The following is a 24,289-nucleotide window of genomic DNA, read 5'->3' on the forward strand; positions in this document are numbered from 1 at the left end:
ATTGGGGAACATTTCACCAGTGAGTAAGGTGAATGGTTTTTACCCAGCTTGGATATTAAGCTCAAAAGAAAACAACAATGACCCAGTTAAGAAAATCAGATTCTATTTAGAAAGTGACTTAAAAAAATAAGTATTATCATAAGAGCTATTTATATTCAAAAGCATTTTGTAAAATCTGGAAGATACATAATTGGCCTGGTCATTTGTTATACCCTCTGTCCAGGGGTTTTTCTACTCTGTGATTTACCAAAAGTCCCAAACACTCTCTGATAGGAGTTTCAACCAAATCAGTTTGGAAAGCACAAAACTATTTCTGGGGAAATATCAGTGGCACCCACTAAGGGCTCTGTACACTTCCATATAGGCTGATCACAGGAGTCTTTAGTACTGAGAATTCCCAAGGGCTGCCCAGTGCTTTCCTTTGCTGTGTTCTCAGTGTGGGATCCCTAAAGTGACTTGACTATCTTATAGGTATGGGACTTGGAAGACTTTAAAATCCCAGCTTGGCCCTGTAACAGGGCTTGGGCAACTTCCTCAACCTTCAGAGGCCTATTACCTCATTTGGAAAATTGAATTATCTACTTTTGGGGATTGTCGTGTTTATGAGACTAAATAACTTCTGAAAGTGATATACATATGAGAGCTTCTCAGAAAGACTTCCTGGATTGGTGAAGGTGAAATTGAAAAATCAGGGAATTCTTTTCTTCTATGCAGAGATGATTCTCAAACTTTGGTCAACATAAAAATATCATCTGAAGAGTTTGTCAAAGAATGTTCATCCTAGAAATTCTGATTCAGCAATCTGGAGTGGGCAGACCTTGGTAACAAATACCGTAGGTGATTCTGACGTAGTTGGTTCATGAAACCACACACAGAGAAATAGTTTTAAAACATAATACTCTAGCCAGATTTTAAGGCAGATTGTTTTATTTGGAATCATCAGACATACTGTGATTCTTTCTTTCAATGTCTTTTCTCTCCTTCAAATCTTCAGGCTTCCAAACTCTCTAATTCTCATCTAGAATGAGTTCCCTAAGCCCCACTCCTAAATAGAAGTATCTCAAGTTTTCACATCCAAGGAGCATTGAGTTCTAGTAAGCATGCAATGGCAAGACATCCAAGTTAGAAGAGCACTACACATTTCTTCCTGCCTATTTATTTTAAAATTGGGTAAAAATAAATAAAAGGTGTTCACCATTTTACATATTAAAATATAAGGCTCTGAGTTTGGGAATATTTTCATGGGAATCAGGTCCTATTCCCTAGATGATGGCTTAATATAATTCACAACTGCTATTTATTCTTTCACAAAGTTGATTCATGAATATTTATCCTGGACGAGATCTTAGTGGTTACCTAGTCTTACCTATTTGTTTTACAGCTGAAGAAATCGCAACCTATACCATCTGGCTTATCCTCCAACTCAGAATCTTCACAAACGAAGAAGTTTCCCATCCAAGGGAATCCTAATCGAGAAGCCAGTCTACACTCAGAAAAATTTCCCCACTGAACCAAGCTTTGTTATCCCACGTCAGAGAGGAATCTGGTATCTTAAATTACAGTCATAAATCCTTCATATAAATAGAATGCAGGACTTTTGGGTTAATTTCTTTCATAATGCCTTACCTCATGGGATAAAAAAGTAGGATCACAGATTTATTCCACAAAGGAATACACTCCTCCAACAGAATAAAATTACCTTTTTACTTCAATAATTGAAAGTCTAGCATTAAAGAGCATTAAAAAGTTATTTGCTCTGAATAGAGATTCTCTGCCACTTTCCATCATAAAATCTGAATGCTTTTTGGGTAATTGCTGCTTTGGGTTATTTCCTCATTTTCTTTCCATGTGTACAGAAAATTTAGAGCTGATGATATTTTTAATACGAATCTTTATCTGCTGTTTTCACAGATTATTTTTGCACTTTTCAGAGTGTGTTCTGTTAACCCAGGCCCACACAGCTTGCAAAGATCCCCAGAACTCTTTCCTCTAATTCTTTTCACTCTTTATAAAGCTTTGAAAGATATTGATTCTGCAAATGTGAAAAATTAACTTATCAAAAAATAGCACACATAAAATGGGGACTGGCGAACGAAACCCTAAGAATATTGTTTTAACTGGAAATTGTACCATTAACTGCTACAACTTACTGTATTCTTGTTATGGCTCTTTGTGATATATTTATCACTCTGTGGGAACAGTTTAATCTACTCCATACAGAGAGCAGTAGGAGGTCTCAGTGGCCTCAAAATATGATGGCCCTCACCACAAACAACTGATCTAAATTTCTTGCAGGTGGCAGGTCTAACTTTTTTCCAAAAGGAAATAACCCTTCTCTAAAAGTCAAATTTGTTTTCAAGGCTGCTGTGGTGTCTTTAACCACTTCTTTTTCTAGTTTTTCAGTTGACACCTTGTCATGACTTACGGTGGCTTGCATCAATCATTCTGGGTTCTTACAGAAAATGTTTTGTGGTGGTGACTATCCCATGCAAGAAACTAAGTGCCCTTTGTGGGTGACTGCGTAGGTACCTCTGATTTCTTGGCAAATCATCCAGAATGCCACAAATCCATTAAATCTCTCCACAGGGAGGAAAAAAATTCCCACACCCTAGAGACAGAATTTATGGGTTCATTTCAATCACCACAAATGAAAGCCACCCTTAATATTCATTAGAGATTTTTATGGTGGCAATATGCATTATCTATTCCTATGCCCCTCTGAAAGGCCAATTTCCCTTGAAACCTTGCATGGCTCCAAGCCACTCTTTGTAGAAACCATGGCCTATGTCCAAGTGGAGTCAGAGGGGGCAAATGGATGAAATTTCCTTATCCGTTGGTAATGATTCCGTTAAGCCGTTGTGGTGGCTATGAGCTTCTAAGTTTTAAAAATGAAAGGACAGATTTGGAATGTACAGTCATGTCATTGTATCACTTCCCCGTCGTCATCTGTGACCATATGTCCTAAAGTGAAAGGGCCTTTTTGGTTTGCATGACCAAAGATGGCTTTCAAAACTGACATCTCTTTCCTTTGGAGAAATGTGTATACTGGGGACCTAAGTCTACGAGCCTGAGAACTGTTCTTCTCTTCTTTTTCTACCACTACCGTTCAAGTCACCATCATCTTGCATCTATTTTTCTCTTCCAATCTGTTTTCATCACTGTATGGAAAGCACTCTTCTCAAAATAAAAACTTAAGCATCTAAACAAGAAACAAACAAACAAAAAACACAAGCCATTAGCTTAAAACACTGCTTGCATAGCTTCCCCTTGTTTCTAGGAGATGAACAACAAAATTTAGCATAACCTATGAGGCCGTAAGTGGTGTGATCCTCCCTTGTGCCTCATCTCCTTGCTTTTCTTGTACTGCATCTGTACTTACCTGTGCCACATCTTCTTGCTCTCTCTCCCCGCCACGCTGACTCTCGTCCTCCCTCCTTTTGGCTAGTTACCTCCTGCTTTTTACATCAGATTTAAGCTCAATCATCATCACCCCTGAAAGTGTATCCTGACTCCCCAGCTGGATCAAATCTACCTATATAGGCTTCCATAGAGCCATGTGGCTCTCATAGCTCTCATCAAAGTTACCATTTCATTTTTATTTGTGTGGTAATCTCTAGTTTTGTTTCTGATTGGATTATGAGGCTGGCAGTGTTTGTCCTGCTCAACATTGTATCTTCCTTACCTGGAACAATGCAAATACTTCAAAACAAATTGCTGAGTGAATAAATAAGTGAGTTCCTGACTTTAATCCATTTTGCACCCTGGTTAAAAATCCCTTTCAGTGGGTGAGATGTGGGCTTCAGTTTGGGTTGGGCTTGAGGTGAACTGCAAAAAGGGCCATATTTCTAATCTAATTATTCATCAGTGTGGTTGTGTTTAATAGCTGGGAACCATGAGATGTATAAAGATCTTACACTGAATATTCATAAGGGCTTTAAGGGTGAATTCAACCAGTTGCTTTACAATTTCATAGGAAGGAAAGGGGACATGAATTTCTTTCCTTCATTTTTCATTCTCTTATGAAAAAGGTGTGTTATGACTGAGAGTTATCTTCTGACTCTAAAATAAAATATCATGACCTGCATATGTGATATGGCTATGACAAAATATATGAAAGGAGTTTTAAAAAGCTAAAATTGTTTTACATATGTAAGACACTGCTGATACGGTGATACTTTGGAAAGTCAGAAAAGGGCAATGGGGAGTCCAGTATGTGTACCCTGAACCCCACCTTCTTTTTGTCTGCATGTCTCAGAGATTCACAAGCATGGGGTCACCAGGGCACCTCCGAGAAGCTATAAGCGGGGTCTCACTCTACCCAAACTGGGCAGTTCTGGCTTTCTTATCTATAGGGAGAAAATTGGGCAAACTATACTTATAAATCTTAAAAATTAGTGAAAACTAGTAAATGTACGTTTACTACAACATTATCTCATATGATACAAAACTGCTGAGAATTATTGATGGTGAGACTCTGACATCAGGTGTGGCATCTTTGTGGTCCCACAGCCCAGAGCAATACCTGACGTATCGTAGACATAATGCTGTTTTTCACTGCATGAAAGGTAAATAATTATAAACACATAATTAAAACTTGTAATTAAATAGTACTAATCATCACCAGAAATAGTAGCTCTTCTTCATTATGTTCCAACTGTGTGTCAGGTATAGTTAAACATTTTGCCTCCAATTTTTACAAGAACTCCACAAAGAAATCTTCATTATGCCTATATAGATAAGAAACTGAAACTCAAAGAATTCACGTAACTTAGCAATCACACAGACAGTAAGCAGTGAGGTTACAGTTCAAGTCTAGGCTTCTTCGGCTCCAGTACTCTTAGTTTCCACCATGTACAGCTCCTCTTTGCCACCATGTTTATTTTTCTTTCTGCTGAACAATTTAAAGATAACTTTGTGATAGGAGGTCTGGACTGAGAGTTAGGAGGTTTATGTTCAGTACCATCTCTGCCATCATCTGCTGTGGGACCTCAGGTAATTCACTTAACCTTCATGCGCCTCAATTTCTCCATCTGTAAGATGGCAGTGATGTTTTGCCTAGTTCACAGCGCCAGTATAAAATGAAATGTGGGAAAAGGTATATTGCATCTCAAAGGCAGGGACTCTATTTATTAAGTGATTAAGCCCCTATCTTGAATTGGCACTTTCAAATGCATCATTTCATTTTATCCTGAAAGTTGGGAACTAACGTCTTCATTTTTCACAGATGAGAAAGTATAGATACATTACTAGCCTAATCCCGAAAGTTACAAAGTCATGCTCTTTGCAGGAAAACGTCGGACTCTTACTGATTTGGGTTTAAAATCTAGTCCTGCAACCTACTGTTACATTACATAAATTATTTAATCTCTTTTACCATTAAAATGGGAATAATAATACCACCTAACTGAATCATAACACAAAGATAGCATATATAAAAGCACCTGAAATATAATCAACTGCTAAGTCAATGGAGATTATGACTGTCGTTGCATCGACGTGTCTGCATGATCAGCACAAGATCTCAAAGGTGCCACCTAGTGTGTGTGTGTGTGTGTGTGTGTGTGTGTGTGTGTGAGAGAGAGAGAGAGAGAGAGAGAGAGATGGGTGATGGTGGCAGAAGAGGATGTCTCACTCCAGCCCAGCACTCTTTACATTGCATGGCCCCTGCTCTTCTGCCACCCTCTACAATTCTACTTAAACTTCACCCGCCCATTAGTCAAAGCAAGATTTTGTCCTCTGAGATGGCATTCAACAGGATTTTAAAAAATAGTTCTTCTTGAGTGGCAGAAACCTTCTTAGTTCCTGAGAATGGAAATATAGACATTTTGGTTCATGAAGAAGTTTTCATGGTCGGGAGAACCTGGTTGTATCCCAGGTGAAGTCTGTATTCACATACATAGTTGCTGGTTCAGAACATGAGGAAGTAGCCAGGACAGAGGAAGTGTAGTTGGTCAGGAACAAGAATAAAAAATAAAAATCCAAACCTAAAATAGCTTATGTAAAAAAAAAGAGGGGCTTCCCTGGTGGCGCAGTGGTTGAGAGTCCTACTGCCAATGCAGGGGACACGGGTTCGTGCCCCGGTCCGGGAAGATCCCACATGCCGCGGAGCGGCTGGGCCCGTGAGCCATGGCCGCTGAGCCTGCGTGTCCGGAGCCTGTGCTCCGCAACGGGAGAGGCCATGGCAGTGAGAGGCCCGCGTACCGCAAAAAAAAAGAAAGAAACCAGGTCAACAATGGGCATCTGAAAAGTGAGAAGAGAGCTGCTTTGAAAAAGCTGAAAGAAAATCTTTATGTACTAATCTCTTTCTGCACATAGGCCTTATCTTCCTTGGTGTACCCTCATAGCCCAAATACTGAAGATAAAAAGGAGTCTTAAATATCATTGATAGCTCTCCCTCTTTCTAAAGATGAGGAGGCAGCAGGCCATGGAGATTAAGCATCCTGACCCAGAGAGATCCCAGTAAGTGACAGAGGTGAGCTCACAACTGGCTCCCCTGGCTCCAACCTGTGCTCCTTTGATGTATAACATAGCTTCTGACAGACTATTCTGCACACTCAAAATATGACTTTGTCTTTAGCTTGCTTAGCAATATTTGAATTTTGAGCTTGCTTCTCTGCCACAAAAGAAATTCTACCAATACTTGGGGCATTCTCCAAGGCTCATTATATAAAATGTTCTAACATTTAGGCCTCTCTCTTCCCAAAGTCCAATGTCCAGTATTAGTGATTTGCTTTATTCTTCCGAACCACGCAATAGAGTTAGGTTCTCAGTAAGGAGGCACTTGAGGTCTCCCATGTTCAATGAGCATAACTGGGTCCCCTTCAGATTGACGTTCGTTGTCCTCCTTTGTCTATTTGAGGATCCAAAGAAGCAAATTTCAACTTTCTTGTAGAAGCCAAAATGTAGTTATAATTGATTATCATTGGTCCTATATCATTATCAATGAGCATAACTGGGTCCCCTTCAGATTGATGCTCGTTGTCCTCCTTTGTCTATTTGAGGATCCAAAGAAGCAAATTTCAACTTTCTTGTAGAAGCCAAAATGTAGTTATAATTGATTATCATTGGTCCTATATCATTATCACAAGAGCTATTCTAAATTACAAATATTTTATGAAGACTTTAGAAAGATTTTATTTGGGGGAGTACCAATTCAACTTTCTCCTTAATTTGATGCACTTGCGTAAATAAGCACAGAGAAAAAACAACAACAAAACAAAGAGAAAAGTGGGACAAAACCCTTAGGGCAATTCATGAAAAAGAGGGATTCTTGGTTTCTGTAACAGTTCTAGAACTAGACCACAGGTCTGTTATTTTCACTTATATTCATGAGGTTTGTGGAACTGGGAAAAGCCAAACATTAACCCAAATAATTTGATTCTTTTGCATTCTACATTGTCCTGCTTCAAAAGTCTAATTTAATAGTATCTCTAGTTATCCTGGACTTCTAGAATAAGACTTCACACTTACAGAGTAATTACATTTTCTCATTTTTTTCTTTATATTTATTATACAAGATTTTATTAGAAAAATACATTTAAACATTTCATAAACATTTCCAAATTACTCTCCTCAAACTCAACCTAAATAATTTCCATAAATCTGATATCTTGCATTATTATAATGTCTCATAATTTAAATGTTTCTTCCATAACTTTTTTTATTTTTTAAAATTTTGAATTTTTAAAAATTAATTTATTTTATTTATTTTTGGCTGTGTTGGGTTTTTGTTGCTGTGCGTGGGCTTTCTCTAGTTGCAGTGAGTGGGGGCTACTCTTTGTTGCGGAGCACGGGCTCTAGGCGCGCAGGCTCAGTAGTTGTGGTGAATGGGCTTAGTTGCTCTGTGGCATGTGGGATCTTCCTGGACCAGGGCTCAAACCCATGTCCCCTGCATTGACAGGCAGATTCTTAACCCCTGCGCCACCAGGGAAGCCCAACTTCTCTTTTTTAATGTAAATGTGTTTGCACATCTGGCCAGATCTTCTCCAGGATTATTTTATATACAAGTATCACAATATGTTTCCCATCTTAGTGAATTTTTATATTGAGGATTGTGATTATTTGTTTTTCCTTTTTACCTTTTTTCATAAGACCCCATAAACTCTCATTATAAATATGAAACGGTAGATTCTTCCTCCCACATACATATTCATAGCCTAAGTGGCTTAGGAGGCACTTGACATGAGTTTGCTAATGAGTGAATAAATGGATGAATGAATAAATGAATGAATGAATAAGCTGTTGCAGCATCTCCTATTTTTCAAACTCTTCTCTTGGGTAAATGTTAATTTTCCTTCCATCAAATATTATTGGCTATAATTAAAAATGTGTCATGTAAAATACTCATAATTAATTATTTGTTCTTGTTCATTTAGGACCTTAAATTATTTTTAGAATCTTGATTCTTAAGTTAATTAATTTCCATGCAGATTGTAATAAATAAATATCTTTTGGTATTTTTCTATCACATTTTCCTATTTTTCCTTCTGCATTTCTCAGTCCAGATTATCATTTACTCTGCCTTCCTTTTCACAGGTTGTCCAGATCCATTCATTAAAACCTGTTCTCCTTCCATACCGCCGTAATTCCAAGGTAAGCAGATACAAGTTTAAAGCTGTTCTAACAAATAGCTTTTGCTGTTAGAGTTGCATACAAGGCCATTAAACTATGAGGAATCAGGCATTGATGGTTCATAGCCTGTCTTCCTCTGCGTGGATATGGGAGCAGTCTTCTTGGTATGTGTTATTCACTGGGCCAGTAAAAATATGCCCATCAGTGGGACACAGAGACTTTTGTCAGAAATCTAACATCACTAATGTACAAAGAAAATGATAATACAGCCTATGAAATTAATTTTGCATTTTTTCTAAACCACGTGCCTCCTTACTCTCTTTTTACTGGTCCTCTCAATCCTCATTCCTTTTCACACATTTTTTTCTTCAAAGTGTACCGCATGAATTCTTACTCATCCATATGTATTTTAACCTTCCATACTATTCATCAAACAGGTAGAGAAGAAAGGAAGTTCTAAATGAGAAAATAGTATAAACAAAGCTATGAAGATGGGAAACAAATCATTGTGTTTGGCAAAAGGATGGTATCACTGTGTTTATAGCAGAGTGTGTGTGAAAGAGACTGGTGAGAATCTAGTTAGAATGCAGAATAGGTGAATGAGTTTGCTTTTGAACCTGTAGGTGTTGGGGAGATGCTTAAAAGTTTGTAAGGGGAGCGGTAACACTAATGATTCGGAGCTTCAGAATCATTATTCAGGTAGCATTTATCAAGTAGATTAGTCAAGTAAATTAATCTGGTAATGACATGTCATGTTGATTGAAGGAAGTAGACTAGACTAGGGTCAGAGATACTGGGAGAGATTGCCAAGGTTGAGAATAGAAAGACAAAGTAGAAGATAGGCACAAATAGCTTATCCTGGTTTTGTCACCTCTCTCCCATAGATCAGTAGTTTTGGGGGGACAGGTATTAAAACTCTGAAACCACTTAGCAGTGGGGCTGTAGGACCCAAGAACATTTTTCTATGTCAATAATTAGAGCATCCACTACTCCCATTTGAATGGAAAGGTTAACTGTAAAATCTTTGTTCCTTTATTTCTTGGTTAACTTTAACACACATCCTGTTCCTCTCACTGAAACAGTTCTGTAAAAAAATCTTCCATTCTCCACACTTTCTCTTTTGGTGCAATTTTGATGGGTTCACATAATACTCCAATAAGACCTTTCAGCTCCACTCTTATCATCCTCTTCTTATGCATTTTAAGATGCTTTAAGTAGAGCTTTGTTTATTTTCTCACCTTGAGATTTGGTATATAAACTTCACTCATTTTTCTTTGACTTTTATGTAATTTGGTTTCTCATTATTATAATTTTTCTATCTATGCTGCATTTGAATCCTTCTGTACATGGGTCTCTGTTTTGTTCTTTCAGGCCTTTGACTTTCCTTCTTTCTGAAAGAGATTTTGTTACTATCATTTTTAAATATATCACACTATTTTTATAAAATAGATTCTGGAACATTTTAGACATTTGAAGGGAAAAAGGGATATTTATTCCCCATTTTCATGTCAAGATTACTTCCATTTCTTAATCTGATAAGCTATTTATTCTTCTTATAAATCTGAAAAAAAGTATCCGAGATTTTGAAAAATATATTAGCTACTCTTTTAATATTACCTTAAAGGAAGACCTCATCTCCTTTGCAACACACAAATTTATTCTTTCTTGCCCTTATTCCCAACTAAGTCTATGGCTCACTTTCCTCTTTTTTGTTATGATGTTTCAAGCTTTCAGCACGCAGGATTTCATAAATACCCTTCAATCACTCTCCTTGTAAGTTGATTGTAAACACTTGGCTACAAATATTATTTTTGGTTACCTCCACTATTACCTTTCTTAAGATGCATCTGAAATTCTCAACACCACTCATCTTGGATGTTAGAAAAGATTGACATCCCTAAGTAGTTTTTCCTTTCACATCTCTCTTGTGAAATTTACACTTTCATAAATCTCATCTTTTGCCTTTCTCAATTTATATCAAGTCTGTAATCACATATCTCTCCCCACTCCTCAGATCCCATAGACCTTATACACAACTAAACTGCATGTTAAAAATCTATGTGTGTCTCATTCTCCCCTTGTTGACTTCTGTGAAGAGTCCTTCACAAATAATACATTTCCCTGTCTGGATTCAATTTGTTTATGGTATCTCAACTGAGTAAAATGTTGCTCATTTCCAAGCCCAGTACAAGCCTCTTGACCCTTTGATTTAGGTATAAATATTACCTACTATCAACTGAGTCCTGACGTGATTTCATTTAATCTTCCCAACAGCCTTTGCACAGCAGACTTTGATAACCTTGTTTTACAAATGGGTATTTTCAGTATGCAAAGAATCACTTGGAGGAAAAGAGATGAGTAGGGCCTGAAACCAATACAGAATTGGAATTTGCGCATTAAAGAGGGTAAGGAGTTTGCCCAATCTCACTTTGCTAGTGATGTCAGCGTTGGCATTACACCCAGCTCTATAAGAACCAGCTTTGAGAGTGTGAGCCTGAAGTTGGCTAGCAGGGAGGTGTACCTGGGTGAATAAGGACTGTCTGGAAGACAAGTCACCTTCAGGCCACCTCAAAAGTCTGATTTAATGATGGGATCAAAAACACTGCAATCCACTATTGCTGAAATTTCTGACATCGAGAAACTAATTCGTGGATTGGTTTTATTTCCCCAAAAATGTGGGGTGTAGGCCCAGCTCCAATGTATCTGTATATGTAGGTACATTTAGAAACAAATCTGGTCACACTTTTACCCTATAAAATTGCAAAAATGTCACTGCTGACTACCTGTCATTGATAGTAAGTAACACTCATTTGAGAAGACTTTTCCCTCAACACTATCTGCCTTCTGTATCTTGCCTAGAATGACAGTTAAAGTATAACCCAAATAATAGCCTTGTAATTACTACAGAAAAAAAATACCAGCTATGCTAAAATGAAGCTAGATTTTTTACTTGCTATTATTATGGCATATATGTGTAGAATATAAAAATAATAATTTGCACTCATCCAACTTCTTTCACTCTATGTCTCAAATCCCTGAGTGCAAGGGGTCTCATTAAGTTTACCAAACCAATTTAACTCTAACATGTTCTTGAACCTTCTCTCCAAATCCACTGAGGTTTTCCTGTTCACAAATGCTGAACACTATCATCTGAAATTCTGAGCACTCTGCAGATATGTTTGACCTTCTGCAGATAAAAACTCCTTACTTAATCATTTAGCTATGTACTAAAATAGGCAAAACTACCTAAATAAAAAAGAAAAACATTACTATGTATATATACCAAAATCAATACACGTATTCATAAACACTCACACACACATAATAACTGAGTTTATGTATGATTGCATTAATATAGGGACAGTTAGAAGAATGAGAAGAAAAGTTTTATCTAGATCTATGGTAACAAAGTCCATTGGTTTCTAAAACTCCATTCATTTAGTCAGCAAATTTTACTCAAATATTTATTGAGTGCCTATAATATTCTAGAGACTACGGTGGATACAAAGATGAATTACTTATAGCAAATAAACTAACATCCAACTCATCCCACTACAGTGTGGAGTGTGGTAAGCTCCATGAAGACAGGAGCAGTGCATGTATTGTTTAGCTCTGCGTCCCCAGTCTAATATTGTACTGGCACACAGCGACACCAATATATATTTGATGCCTATACAATGAAAGAATAATGCCCTTAAGTGATCTAGAAGTTCAAAGGAAGGAACTTCCTGTCTGGCATGACCCAGGAAGACTTTCTAGAGGACAAAGTATTTGATCTGAGTCTGAAGGGATAGGGTAATGTTTTTAAAGGAAACAATAATATACCAGGCAGATAAGTAACTTATGTTCAAGTTGAAAAAAGTTAGACACTTTTAAATCTTAGAATACTTGTGTTATTTAATTTTAGTTTGTCAATTACCTCATGAGTTTAATATTACTATTTCCATTTTACTATTGAGAAAATTGAAACTAAAAAGTTCAATAATTTGCCCAAGCTAAACAAATAGCAGAGGTTGGATTCAAGCCCAGATTTGTCTAACTCCAAATCCATAGTCTTTCTCTTGCACCATATAGCCTTAGGACCTAGCTTAGTATATGGAAAACACTATAATGTATTAGCTTAAATCAGGATCCCTAGTCTAGTTTCTAGATCTTGGCTCCATTTCTTATTAGATCTGTGATGTTGTACCTGTTACTTTTTTGTACCTCATTTTTCTCAATTGTAAAATAGGAAGGAATTAATAGTAGAATAACACTTCCTACATTATAGGGTTGTTGTGAAATTTAAATGAAATGATACATGTGAAGTGCTTAGAAGAATAGCATGCACAAAGAAAATGCTCATTTAAATTAGCTATTATTTGTCACTGAAACTGCAAGACAACGGCAATAATTTAGACAATTCAACGCACATCTTCTTGATCTGAATCAACATCCATTGTCTTCCTTTAGTTAAAAAGAAACCCCTGGAAAATATTATACGGTAGTTTATTCAAACACAAGGAACATGTCTAATAGTAACATGATAGCAGAAGTCACAAGAGCTGCATTGCTTTTTGGAAAGACAGCTCTAGCTCTGGTAACTTTCCAGAGACTCATAAATTTGACTGAATAGTACGTTTGTTATCTGTTTCTTTCCAGCTAGTACACACAACCAGATAAGATGATACATTTCCGTAGTTTACAAACTTACCCATGAGTGTGGGAGATCCATATCTGTACAAGAAGACTTGAGATGTGGGTGGTGAGTGCAGTGGAAACAGTTGTCCCAGGGTCCAACCCGGTCAATTTGGAAATCAACATATGTCCACAGCCGGTTTTCTGGGAAAGGCTTCCAGCTTTTCCACATCTGAACTTCACCTCCACTGTGGGATAATATTTTGGCCAAGCTGCATCCAGTTGAAGTACTGGGTCTAACCAGTGATGCAGAAGTAGAATCCAACCTAATCTCCATTTCTTCCTTCCTCCTTGTACTAACATTATTAACTCTCTTTTCTTGGGATTTGGCTAATTTCATACAAGAAATCAATGTTTCATCTTCATCTTCTGAATGGTAAAGAAAAATAAGGGGTAAGTCTGTCTAATAATTTTTCACATGTAGAAATTATGACTATTTTAATTCCCTTTATATAATAGAAATGAATGAACATCACAGGCTAAACCAGGAAGTCATATAATTTCACAAAATAGTTTTACAATAGCATGTCTTTAAAGGGTAAATCTTTGATATATTAAGTGACTGCTTTTGTAAAAACAGATTTACCTAAAATTTTTTGAAGGCATATATAATGATTAAAGCCAGTTTGACTGGAATAACTGGAAGCCACACGCAAATAGTGTACTGAAAGACACTGTAGAAAAAATACAAATTAAGAAAAATTCTCCACATGTTATAAGCATGATATGGTATGTTTCTATTCTTAAATATTTTTAATTTTTGAGGTCACGTGTATAAGAGAGTATCATAAAGAAGCACATGAAATCTTTGCCTTACTTAAAAGAATGAAATCTCAGTAGAGATTTTTGGAAATTCTTTTGGTATCCTAAAATTCTCTATTTTAGTATCAATCTGCAGAGATTTACGCATGTGGTATGTCTCATGGTGAAATATTTTGGAAAAGTAAGAACAAGACTGAGAAAACAAAAGAAAAAGGTACATCTTTGGTCCTATAAAGTTGATTAGTGAGACCTATATTTGCATATAGTGTAGGGTCTGATGAAATTTCTGTTAGTATATAAAACATTTATAGAAAATAGAAACATATATTACCCTTAGTAAATTGTGCCATATGGTCGAATCTATTTAAGTTCAAATGCTTAGCTGGTATAAACAGAAGATTATGATTAATAGCGCATTCTTGTAAATAAATGAAAATCAAAGTTGCATATCACAATCTGCCAATTAGCTGCACTCACATCAAAACTGAATCATACTGTTTTCTATGGCCAAGGAATGGGAACAGTGGACAATGTTGACCCTTATTTTCTTGTTGAGCTTTACCCATAGCTTTCTCTTACTCTTCCTCTGAGTCTGGTTCTGAAGGAAAGGGGAAAGGGAATGTCATGGATGAAATTCAGGAACAGTGTAAGATACTTGTTTCACAAATAACTTGGCAAAAAGCCCCCAAAATACTCAACGTTTAATGATTACTTTAAGGCCTTATCAAAATGTCCATTAATATATGCTACCCCAATTCTTCCTCAAAACGTTTTTATCATCTCTTTGAGTTCTTACTTACGGAGATTTATTGATGTAGGTTTCATCTCATTCAGACTTGGCACCCTGGCTTTCTTGGTCCAAACCAGTTTCTGTAGTCTCTTTAAGGTGCCCACGGATTCCACGGGGTCATCACCTGATTTTATGGCCTAGCACAAACACAGCTCGGGGTAAAGACAAATCATTCTCCACAAAAAATTAAATATAAAATGTGTCGAGATCATAAACGTAGGAAAATTAAATAATATGACCTTGACCTGTAGCCTGAGACAATTTAAGCAATAACTTGAAAACACACCACCTTTTGCAGGTTCAAATTTGTAAAGTATATTACAGCTGGCCAGTCATAACAAGACGGAGCAATTTTTAACCATTTTTTTTCTTTTTCAAAATGCAGCAAAATGGATTGAATCCAGAGCAATCTATAAATGAGGCACCCCTGCTCAAGGTGAAATGGTGGACAGGAAAAAATCCTTTGCAACATAACGTAGATGGAGCCAGAAATTGAAAGTTGCTACTTGCGTGTGTTAGAATAGACTGATAGTGTTAAAAAAAAAAAAAAGCAGAATACAATTTTCTTTATTTTCCTTTTGGAAACTTCTGGTAAAACAGCATTTTATTTCAAGTATAAAATATTTTCAAACAATATACTTTTCTTTAAATAGTCTCTTGCTTTCTAAAAGATACACACTGAGAAAAGCAAAAACACAGCCACAACATTCTATGTTATGTTTTAGTACATAGTCATTAGTATTTAGTCATTGGTTTATTGTGGCAAAAAAAAAAAAAAAAAATCGATAAAAAATTAACATTGCTTTAATAACTCAAAGGCTATTTTGGAAGATACAGAAATATTTCTCGCTAGCTTAATGTTGACAAATTTGTATTTATATTGCTTTTACCTATTATTTTTAAGATATTATTCTCTTAAAGATTTCAAAATATTTTGGAAATTAATACTTTATGTGCTAAATGTTATACTAATTGGTAAGACAGCTGTATTCTGTTGTATTAACAAGATAAGAAATTATGCATAGAGGAATACTTCTTTTTCATTCAGAAAACTCAGGATTCAGAAATACTTCTCTGCCTGCTTCTGCCTCATTCTTTCATCGAACAGCTGATAAATGACATCAAAATAGATGCTGCAATTTTTAAAAGGTGAATGATTTGCTTCCTCATTAAAGTTTGAATGAGACATATTTATAATAGTGCTTCCCAATCCTTTGACAGAGACTGTAAGCCCAAAGAAATATTTGGAAGAAAAGGATCTCTGGCATGCAAACGTCTCTAATTATTATATTTAGCTCTTATTCTTGGTCTTTAAGAATGACTTTGAACAACCAACATAAACTTGATGTTCTGTCTGCATAATAATACCTAAATAAGAAATGGGATGTTTTGTCAGAGCGAGCCATACCTGCTTGCATTAAATAAATGGAAAAATACTGAAATCATTTTAATCTTACAGAGAGGACTGTGATGAGATTTTCTTAGATATGCAAAATTTTCCTCTTTTTCCAAAGGTCATGCTTAGCTTACCACGATTTCTATTGCTATTTATTTTTGTATTATTTTCCCCAGTATTCCTTTTCAGTACTTTCTGAGTTACTCAGCTTTACAGGTCTAGTACAACTCAAGAAGAGTGATTTTCTAATCTTTAGCCCCTGCCAGAAATAATGAGCTGGCATTGCACAACCATTGAGCACAGTATTTTTTGTTGTTGTGCTTCTTTTCTTATGGCAACCTCTTCATCTTACAAAGCTTAATTGCTCCATTGAAACACTGGCAGAAAAATAACCTTCTCTTTCCCCCTTCTTTGTGAAAAAGACTTTCACTTGATTTGGGGAAAGATGTTAGATCCAGGGTAACTGAATTTCTTATTAACCATTTACCCCTAGGAGGAATGGAAACTTTTGAATAGTGTCTAAATTCAAATGTGTGGTTCCATGGCCCAGAGGTGGTAAAACAAACTGGCCCCGCATTATTTTGTTCACACTCTATTATAGCCTTTTTTTTTTTTTTTTTTGCGGTACGCGGGCCTCTCACTGCTGTGGCCTCTCCCGTTCGGACTCTCAACCACTGCACCACCAGGGAAGCCCTATTACAGCCTTTTTAAGACACAGTATTGTTAACTTTTATATCTTTATTCACTTACTCATATTTGAATTATTAGAGATCAGTCTATTGCATTTTATTCATTTTTGAATCCGATATGCCTAGGATTGTGCATGGCTTAATAAATGCTTGCTGAATGTAAATATACTCTTGGCTTCATACTTATGTTTTATCTACCAAATGGATTACTCGTAGTAAATTGTTTATATTAGGCTGGCTACTTTTTAATAGCAAAGTACTTCTGGAAAACTTTCTCTTGCTATTAGATTGTATATACCTGATGCATGAAAATTAGAGTTAATATTATTATAAGAGGTATAGAATCACTAAGATTTTCTATTAAAAATAAATCTTCTAGAATATTTTTAAATAATAGTGTTATTCACTACAATCCTCTAATCTGTTACCTGTATATTTAGACTGAATTTGATTAAAATTTCCGTAATGTGCCTTTTAATTTCTAGATATTTTCTAAGAAGAACGACCTGTAAATTAAACTTACCATTCAACCAATCAACAAACTTTTATTGAGCACCTACTATATGCCAAACACTATCACACTTTCTGGGAATACGGCATTGAGCAAGTAAGATGAGATCCCTGCTTTCATAGTCTACATTCTAGAGAGAAGTGACATACCATTAACATATAAACAAGCACATGAACAATAAAATGTGGCATAAGAAGTGCTGTGCTAAGAATTCACAGGGTGATGGCAAGGGAATGGGGGAGTTACTAATTTACATTAGGTTATCAGAAGGGTTTCACTGAGGGTACTGAAACTGAGGCTTGAATGACAAGAAGGAACCAGACATATGAAAATTTGGAGATCGTTTTGGATTCAGTGGATGGTCAGGAAGAACATTTCAGCTGAAACTTTGATGGAAAAGAGCGAGCTAGGCAAATTGCAGAGGGAAGAGAATTCCTGGAAGAGGATACAACCTGTGCAAAGGTTCTAAACCTGGAATTCTCGGGAGAATTCTTACTGTATACCTAAGGAAGAGAAAGAAGGGAAGAGTGGCATGAAATGAGGCCGGAGATTTAACTAGGAGTCTTCAAGGAAGATTTTTTAAAGCAGGCTGAGGAATATATATTTTATTCTAATCAGAGGAGTGACACAACTTGGCTTATATTTTTATTCGTCTTCCCTCTTCATTGAATTTTGATCATCTTCCTTTTTAAAGGACTTTTCCCAATAGCCTTCAAACGTGCTCTGATCTCATCCATCTTTAATTCACAATCTTTTATTTACCACTCTTTCTACTCCCTTTCCCAGGCATGCTTCTCAAAAAAGCTAACTGTGTATGTTTCCTTTAATTTAATCTTTTTAATTTCTCATCCTTTCAACCCATCTCATGTACTCATCAATCAGCTTTTGTCTCTACTATTCCATTTAAATTGCTTTTGTGGTCCAATGAACTCCACAAACTCCATTACTACTTGATATTCAGCAATATTGACCATGATGACCTTTAGGAAATACTTTCTTTTCTTGGCTTCTGTGACTATATGTTCCTGTTTTTTCCTTTCACTATTTTTGGCTGTTTTTTCTCTAACTCCTATATGCTGGCACCTCCTTTTCTCTCAAAATTAAATGCTTAAATTCCTTTAGAACTAGCTCTGGGCCTTTATATAACATTGCCATCATTTTTTTTCTCATCTACACACACACACACAGAGACACACACACACACAGAGACACACACACACATACACACACACAGCTTTTAATACCACTTATATGCTGATGATTTCCAATTTATTTCTCTAAGGCTTTCTTCAGAGCTTCAGACTCACCTCTCCAACTGTCTATTTAAAATGATTTATAAGCCTGATCAAGAGTGACCTCTAGCCGCCCCGCTCCCAAACATGTTTCTCATCTGGTCTTCTTCAACTCACTGAATGCCATCTTCATCTACCCTCCTGCATATCCCATAAATCAGATTATCACCTTTGCCATTTACCTCTCTTTTGTTTACTTATATTTATCCCATTACCGAGTTTGTTCTATTCTCCAATATGTGTCTTGAAGCTGTTTCTTTTTTACCATTTCCATTGTTATCACCCTAGTTTAATTTTCTTTCATTGAAACTATTGCCAAGTCCCCAATTGGTTTTCTTTTAGTTTTTGTACTCCTTTAGTTGATTTGTAATACAAGGTTAGAGCTCTCTTTGAAAGATGTAAATCTGGTGATATTACTATCTCTTAAATGACTGCAGAAATCCCAAGTATTCTTTTAATAAAATCCAAAACTTAATTGGGTCCATAAGGCCCACTTCTCTAGGGTCCCCACTGGCTCACCAGGTGCAGGCCTCTAGTTTCCTAATCTCTGTAATTCTCCTTCCTCAGGGTTTTTGTATATGCTGCTCCGTCTGCCTGGAATGCTTATTCTCATTCTCTTGACCTGGTTAATTGCTTCCTACTCACCCCTGGAGCCTCAGCCTAATGTCATTTTTTTCAGGCAGATCGTTCCTGACTCCCAACTCCAAATTAGGTCTGCATTCTTTTACAGTCTTGTCTTTCACTGCAATTTCAGATTTACATTTTTGTGTCATCATTGGTTAAATGTCTTTCTTCTCCAATAGGCTCTAAACTGAAGGAAGGTAGGAACCATACCCTTCTATATAGGTATCATGCAGTATCGTTAGTATCTGTAACATTGTTGACAGTTAGTACTCCATATGAATTAGTTAAAATAATAATATGAGGGCTTCCCTGGTGGCGCAGTGGTTGAGAGTCCACCTGCCGATGCAGGGGACGCGGGTTCGTGCCCCGGTCCGGGAAGATCCCACATGCCACAGAGCGGCTGGGCCGGTGAGCCATGGCCGCTGAGCCTGCGCGTCCGGAGCCTGTGCTCCGCAACGGGAGAGACCACAGCAGTGAGAGGCCCGTGTACCGCAAAATAAATAAATAAATAAATAAGTAATATGAAATGAATGAATGAATAAATGGATGAGGACTTGATTTGGTAAAATCTATCTATTTCTTCAAAATGTAATGATGCAAAAAACAGGATTAGGAATTGAGAAATGAGAGGAAATTTAAAAATTATTGTATTTTGCTTACTTATTGTTTTCCTTCAACAAAATGGTAATTATATGTGAATATAAATTTAATATTTTCATAATATATTTTAATATTTATATACTATATTTTTATATGTAAATGTGCATATCTTTTAGTTCACTTGGCTTACATTCCTTAAATAATGTAAAAATTTTGTTACAAGTGTTGGATTAAATACACCTCATTTTCTGACACTTTGCTTGACTATTAGGATGATAGAACAATTTTTAGAAAATAGCACCAATGAATTATTGAACTGGATTAGTCCTACAATCATATTTTATGAGCCAGGATGGAAATTACTGGACTTCTAGTCTACCACCCTATTTAAAAAAAGAGAAAACCCAGAGAAGATAAGTGGCTTATCCAGGGAAAGATAATTCATTAATAACAGAGCTAGGATGAGAACCAAGTTTTTGACTTTTTTTTTTTTTTCGGTACGCGGGCCGCTCACTGTTGTGGCCTCTCCCGTTGCGGAGCACAGGCTCCGGACGCACAGGCTCAGTGGCTGTGGCTCACGGGCCCAGCCGCTCCGCGGCATGTGGGATCTTCCCGGACCGGGGCACGAACCCGTGTCCCCTGCATCGGCAGGCGGACTCTCAACCACTGCTCCACCAGGGAAGCCCAAGTATTCTGACTTTTAATCCAATTTTCTTTCTCACAAGATTTTTAGGAACCAACTAATTATCTAGTTACTAGTTATCTGGTATTGATGGTCAAATTAAGACCAACCAAACTCAGAGTTTTGATTTATAAGTTAAATACGGGTTCTCTAATATAGAGGATAATTATCAGGTATATAGATTTATAGGCCTATCTTCATATATATATATAATATAATATAATATATAATATATATCTTCTTTTATATATGTCTTTATATATAATACATATGAATATTTAATATCACATATATTTATACATGTGTTCTCTTTCATATATGTATTTCACTACCAGGGAATTTAAATCTCTTCTAATTTTATCCCCTTCCTTTTACACAGGAGAAACTGAGGCTTATGGAGACTAAGTAAATCCAAGTCATCTAACTGTATGAACTGCGATCTCTTTATGCTACTAATGAAAAGGAAGTTGGAAAGTAACATGATAGACCTTGAATGAAGTAAAATAATTTCCCTTTGTTCTTTTTTTGTTCTTAATTTCTGATTTAGAAAACTTTTCCTCCTAGTGATCTCTTTAGCAAGTATTCAAATAGAAAAAACCAGATCACCTGACATCTATAGCACATAATTTCTTCAACAGAGGAAATAGAGGTTTTTAAAAAGTTATTATCTTGGTTTATTTTAAAAGGAAGCTTTAATGAACACCCTGAAGTGAAACCTCAAGTAGTTTCATGTATTTTGCATTGACAATTTCTCTGAACCTCATAGTCTTATGACTTTTCACATATTTACTCAAATTTTGCCAATTCTTAGGGCTTTAGAAATGATTTCTTTAATGCACACAATACACTGTTAAGTGGAAAATCAGAATGCAAATTTGTATAAACACCCTTCTAAGTGCCTTCTTTCTTCTTTATATACTCGGCATTTTCCAAGTTTTCTACAATGAAGACATATTACTTCTATAATTGGGAGAAATTATATAATTTAAAAAATGTATTAAGAATATAGGTTTGTTTTAATCAAATCTATTTCTGCCAAAACTGTATCTCCATTCTCTTTCACGTGAAAGTGATTACTCTCTATTTATGACCTAAAACATACTCTAAGAAGATAATTTGTAAGGTCACAATGATCAATTAACATTTAGTAACTCAATGGACAGTAATAAAACCAAGAGGCTTATGAACTAGAATCAATCAATGTAAACAAGTTTCATCTCAGAGGTTTATTTCACTGCTTTCTTTGGAACTACAACTAGCTAAAAAGACAATTTGGAAATAATTCATTTACACAAAAGAAATATTGATTGAAGAAATAACTGGTGGAAAACTTGCCATGTTGATGTTAAATATACTTACATAATTATAATTACAAAATGTATTATTTTTGTGATAGAAATTGAAATGAAATGAAGACTGTATCAGCACTTAAAATAGGGTTGGCACAATAAAAAAAAAGTCATTGAATAGGCAGGTGCATACACTAATTAATGAAATAGAATATATTCTCCTAGAAGCCTTATAAGATATTTACTGATTCATTCAACACATATTTCCTGAGCACCTAACCTCTGGGAGACGCAAAAGAGAATAAGATATTTTGTCTGCCTTGTGATGCTCCTTGCTTAATATGAGTGATTTTAGAAAACAGTCACCTAAGTTTCTGTGTCTGTCCCTTCCCCTGAAAGGTGAGCTCTTTGGGGTTCCAGAGCTGTTTTGCACATCTCAACCCCGGTCTCTAACATGCTCAATAAATAGATGGGAATGAACAGTTGGTGAAAAATACATTTGGAGGAAAAGGTGAATGTGTGTCATATGAGAAATACAAATAAAATGTGATGGTTATTCACAGGAAAGACTGCACCAAGTAAGGTGCGGAAAGGAAATGCATTTGCCTAGAGGATTAGCAGGCATTCGAATAGCTAAGCAATGTAATTTAGCATGTCTAACAAAGCCCTTTGTGTAACACGCTTATCCCACTAGATAAATACAAATCACCCACTCAAGCTCTAACCGATTTCTGGCTCCTTCTTCTCCCTCTCAAGCAGATTTTGGGGTGCATAATTCTGGTCTTGGAATAATGTGTCACCTAGGCTCTATTTTCCAAGACGCAAGGAAGTTACAAGTTCACAGCCATCTCTCCCCATTTCTGTACGAGTAGCCAAGACTGCTCTTTGCTCATTGACCCGTAGGTTGCGGTCTGTCTTTTAACGTGGAGACACTGCCAAGCCATCTGGAAGCTGCCAGGATTACACAAGTCAGAGATGCAAATGAGGTTGTGTTGGTTTAAGGGGAAAGGCTGCAGAAGCAATATCTTTCCTACTTCCATGTAATATCCTCTGCTTTGAAATTTTGAAGAAGTTTCTGGAACAGTTCATAAGCACATTTCTTTTGGTGGGGGGGGTACAGTCTCTAGCTGACCAAAAAATGTGAATGATAAGAAATTTAAGAGCCAGTATACAAATTAATTAATTTTTTTTAAGCACCTGTTGGATTCCTAACACTATAAGGAGCTATGGGTATAGTAAATTACATAGAAAAAATACAACCTTTGTATCTAGGAGTTATAATTTAACATACACAATAAATAAATGAAAAGTGTCAGGAAAACCTGGTTTAATAGAACCAGCCTTGGACTGCAGACAAGTGACTGCTCTGCTGTGATGCTCTGCTTTGTGACTAGACACGCGCACTTGAGCAAGCCACTTCACTTCCCTATATGTCTGCAAAATGAGGAGCTGGATCATAGGAATGCATTGCTGCTCAAATAAGTTTAGGGACATTACATTATATATGTATCCCTTTCGCTACCTTATATAAACTCTTGGACCTCAGAAGAGTATCAAGGAAAAAGTGGGAATGAGCTACTATTAATCACTGATTATTAGCATTTGAAAAAGTCTTTGTATTCATCTAGTCCAACACCTTAACGGTGAGAAAACTGAGGCACAGAAATATGAATTTCATAGCCTAAGAACACAGTCAGTGGTAGCTCCAGGTCCTTTGGTCCAGTTCTTTTGATTCTGTTCTAATTAAGTTATCTCTTAGTCTTCCCAAACGCATAGCCTTATTTTCATCGGGGAAGTCCTTCTAGTATTCATTGAGATTCAGTTGTTTTTTTCCCCACAGCTCTTTGATATTTTAACTAGTCATTAAAAACTCAGAAGGCATGGGAAACAGCAAAGGTAGGGTACAGTAATCTTTCAGGGAATAGAAGTAATATTTAAATAGTACCTTTCCATCACCTCTTCCTACCTAGCATAGCTATCATTCCTTTGACAAAAAAGTACTGTTGAGAAGAAAACTATAGAAACTTAGATGTTAACATGTTAATTATCTTTGGGAAGAGCAGGCCATAAATGGAGATGTCTTGAAACTATTATATTTGTACCTACATAAAGAAAATGATCTGTTATAGATGGTTATTTGCCACAGACTCTGCAAATTTATATTACATCTTGGGAAATAATAATCAAAGAAAGTTATATAATTTAGCTTATAGTGTTCCCAAAAGCCAATCTGGAAAAAGAACTGCAAAGAGGATTTACAGTCTATTCAAGCCCATAATACTACAAGACTTGCTGCTGTACATGAGTGTCCTGGAAATTTTTCCATACCTGCTAAAACATGTCATTTCCCTGAACCTCTGTTTAGCAATAGCTCAACAAGGAAAGGAAGGTGGTTGACGTGATCTG

At 36.3% G+C, this 24,289-nt stretch overlaps 1 protein-coding gene across 1 annotated transcript in view; it reads right to left on the bottom strand.

The window, feature by feature from the left end:
• Positions 1–24,289, bottom strand: part of SAMSN1 (SAM domain, SH3 domain and nuclear localization signals 1) — a 131,175-nt gene that overhangs the window by 66,349 nt on the left and 40,537 nt on the right. The window contains exons 7-8 of the mRNA XM_065875894.1: positions 14,811–14,937; positions 13,265–13,617 (exon numbers count right to left, since the gene is read on the bottom strand). Of these exons, the coding sequence (XP_065731966.1) occupies positions 13,265–13,617; positions 14,811–14,937 (480 nt within the window). The remainder of the gene's footprint in view (positions 1–13,264; positions 13,618–14,810; positions 14,938–24,289) is intronic.

This window comes from Phocoena phocoena, chromosome 4, assembly GCF_963924675.1.
Source record: "Phocoena phocoena chromosome 4, mPhoPho1.1, whole genome shotgun sequence".
In the NCBI taxonomy this organism is placed as follows: Eukaryota; Metazoa; Chordata; class Mammalia; order Artiodactyla; family Phocoenidae; genus Phocoena; species Phocoena phocoena.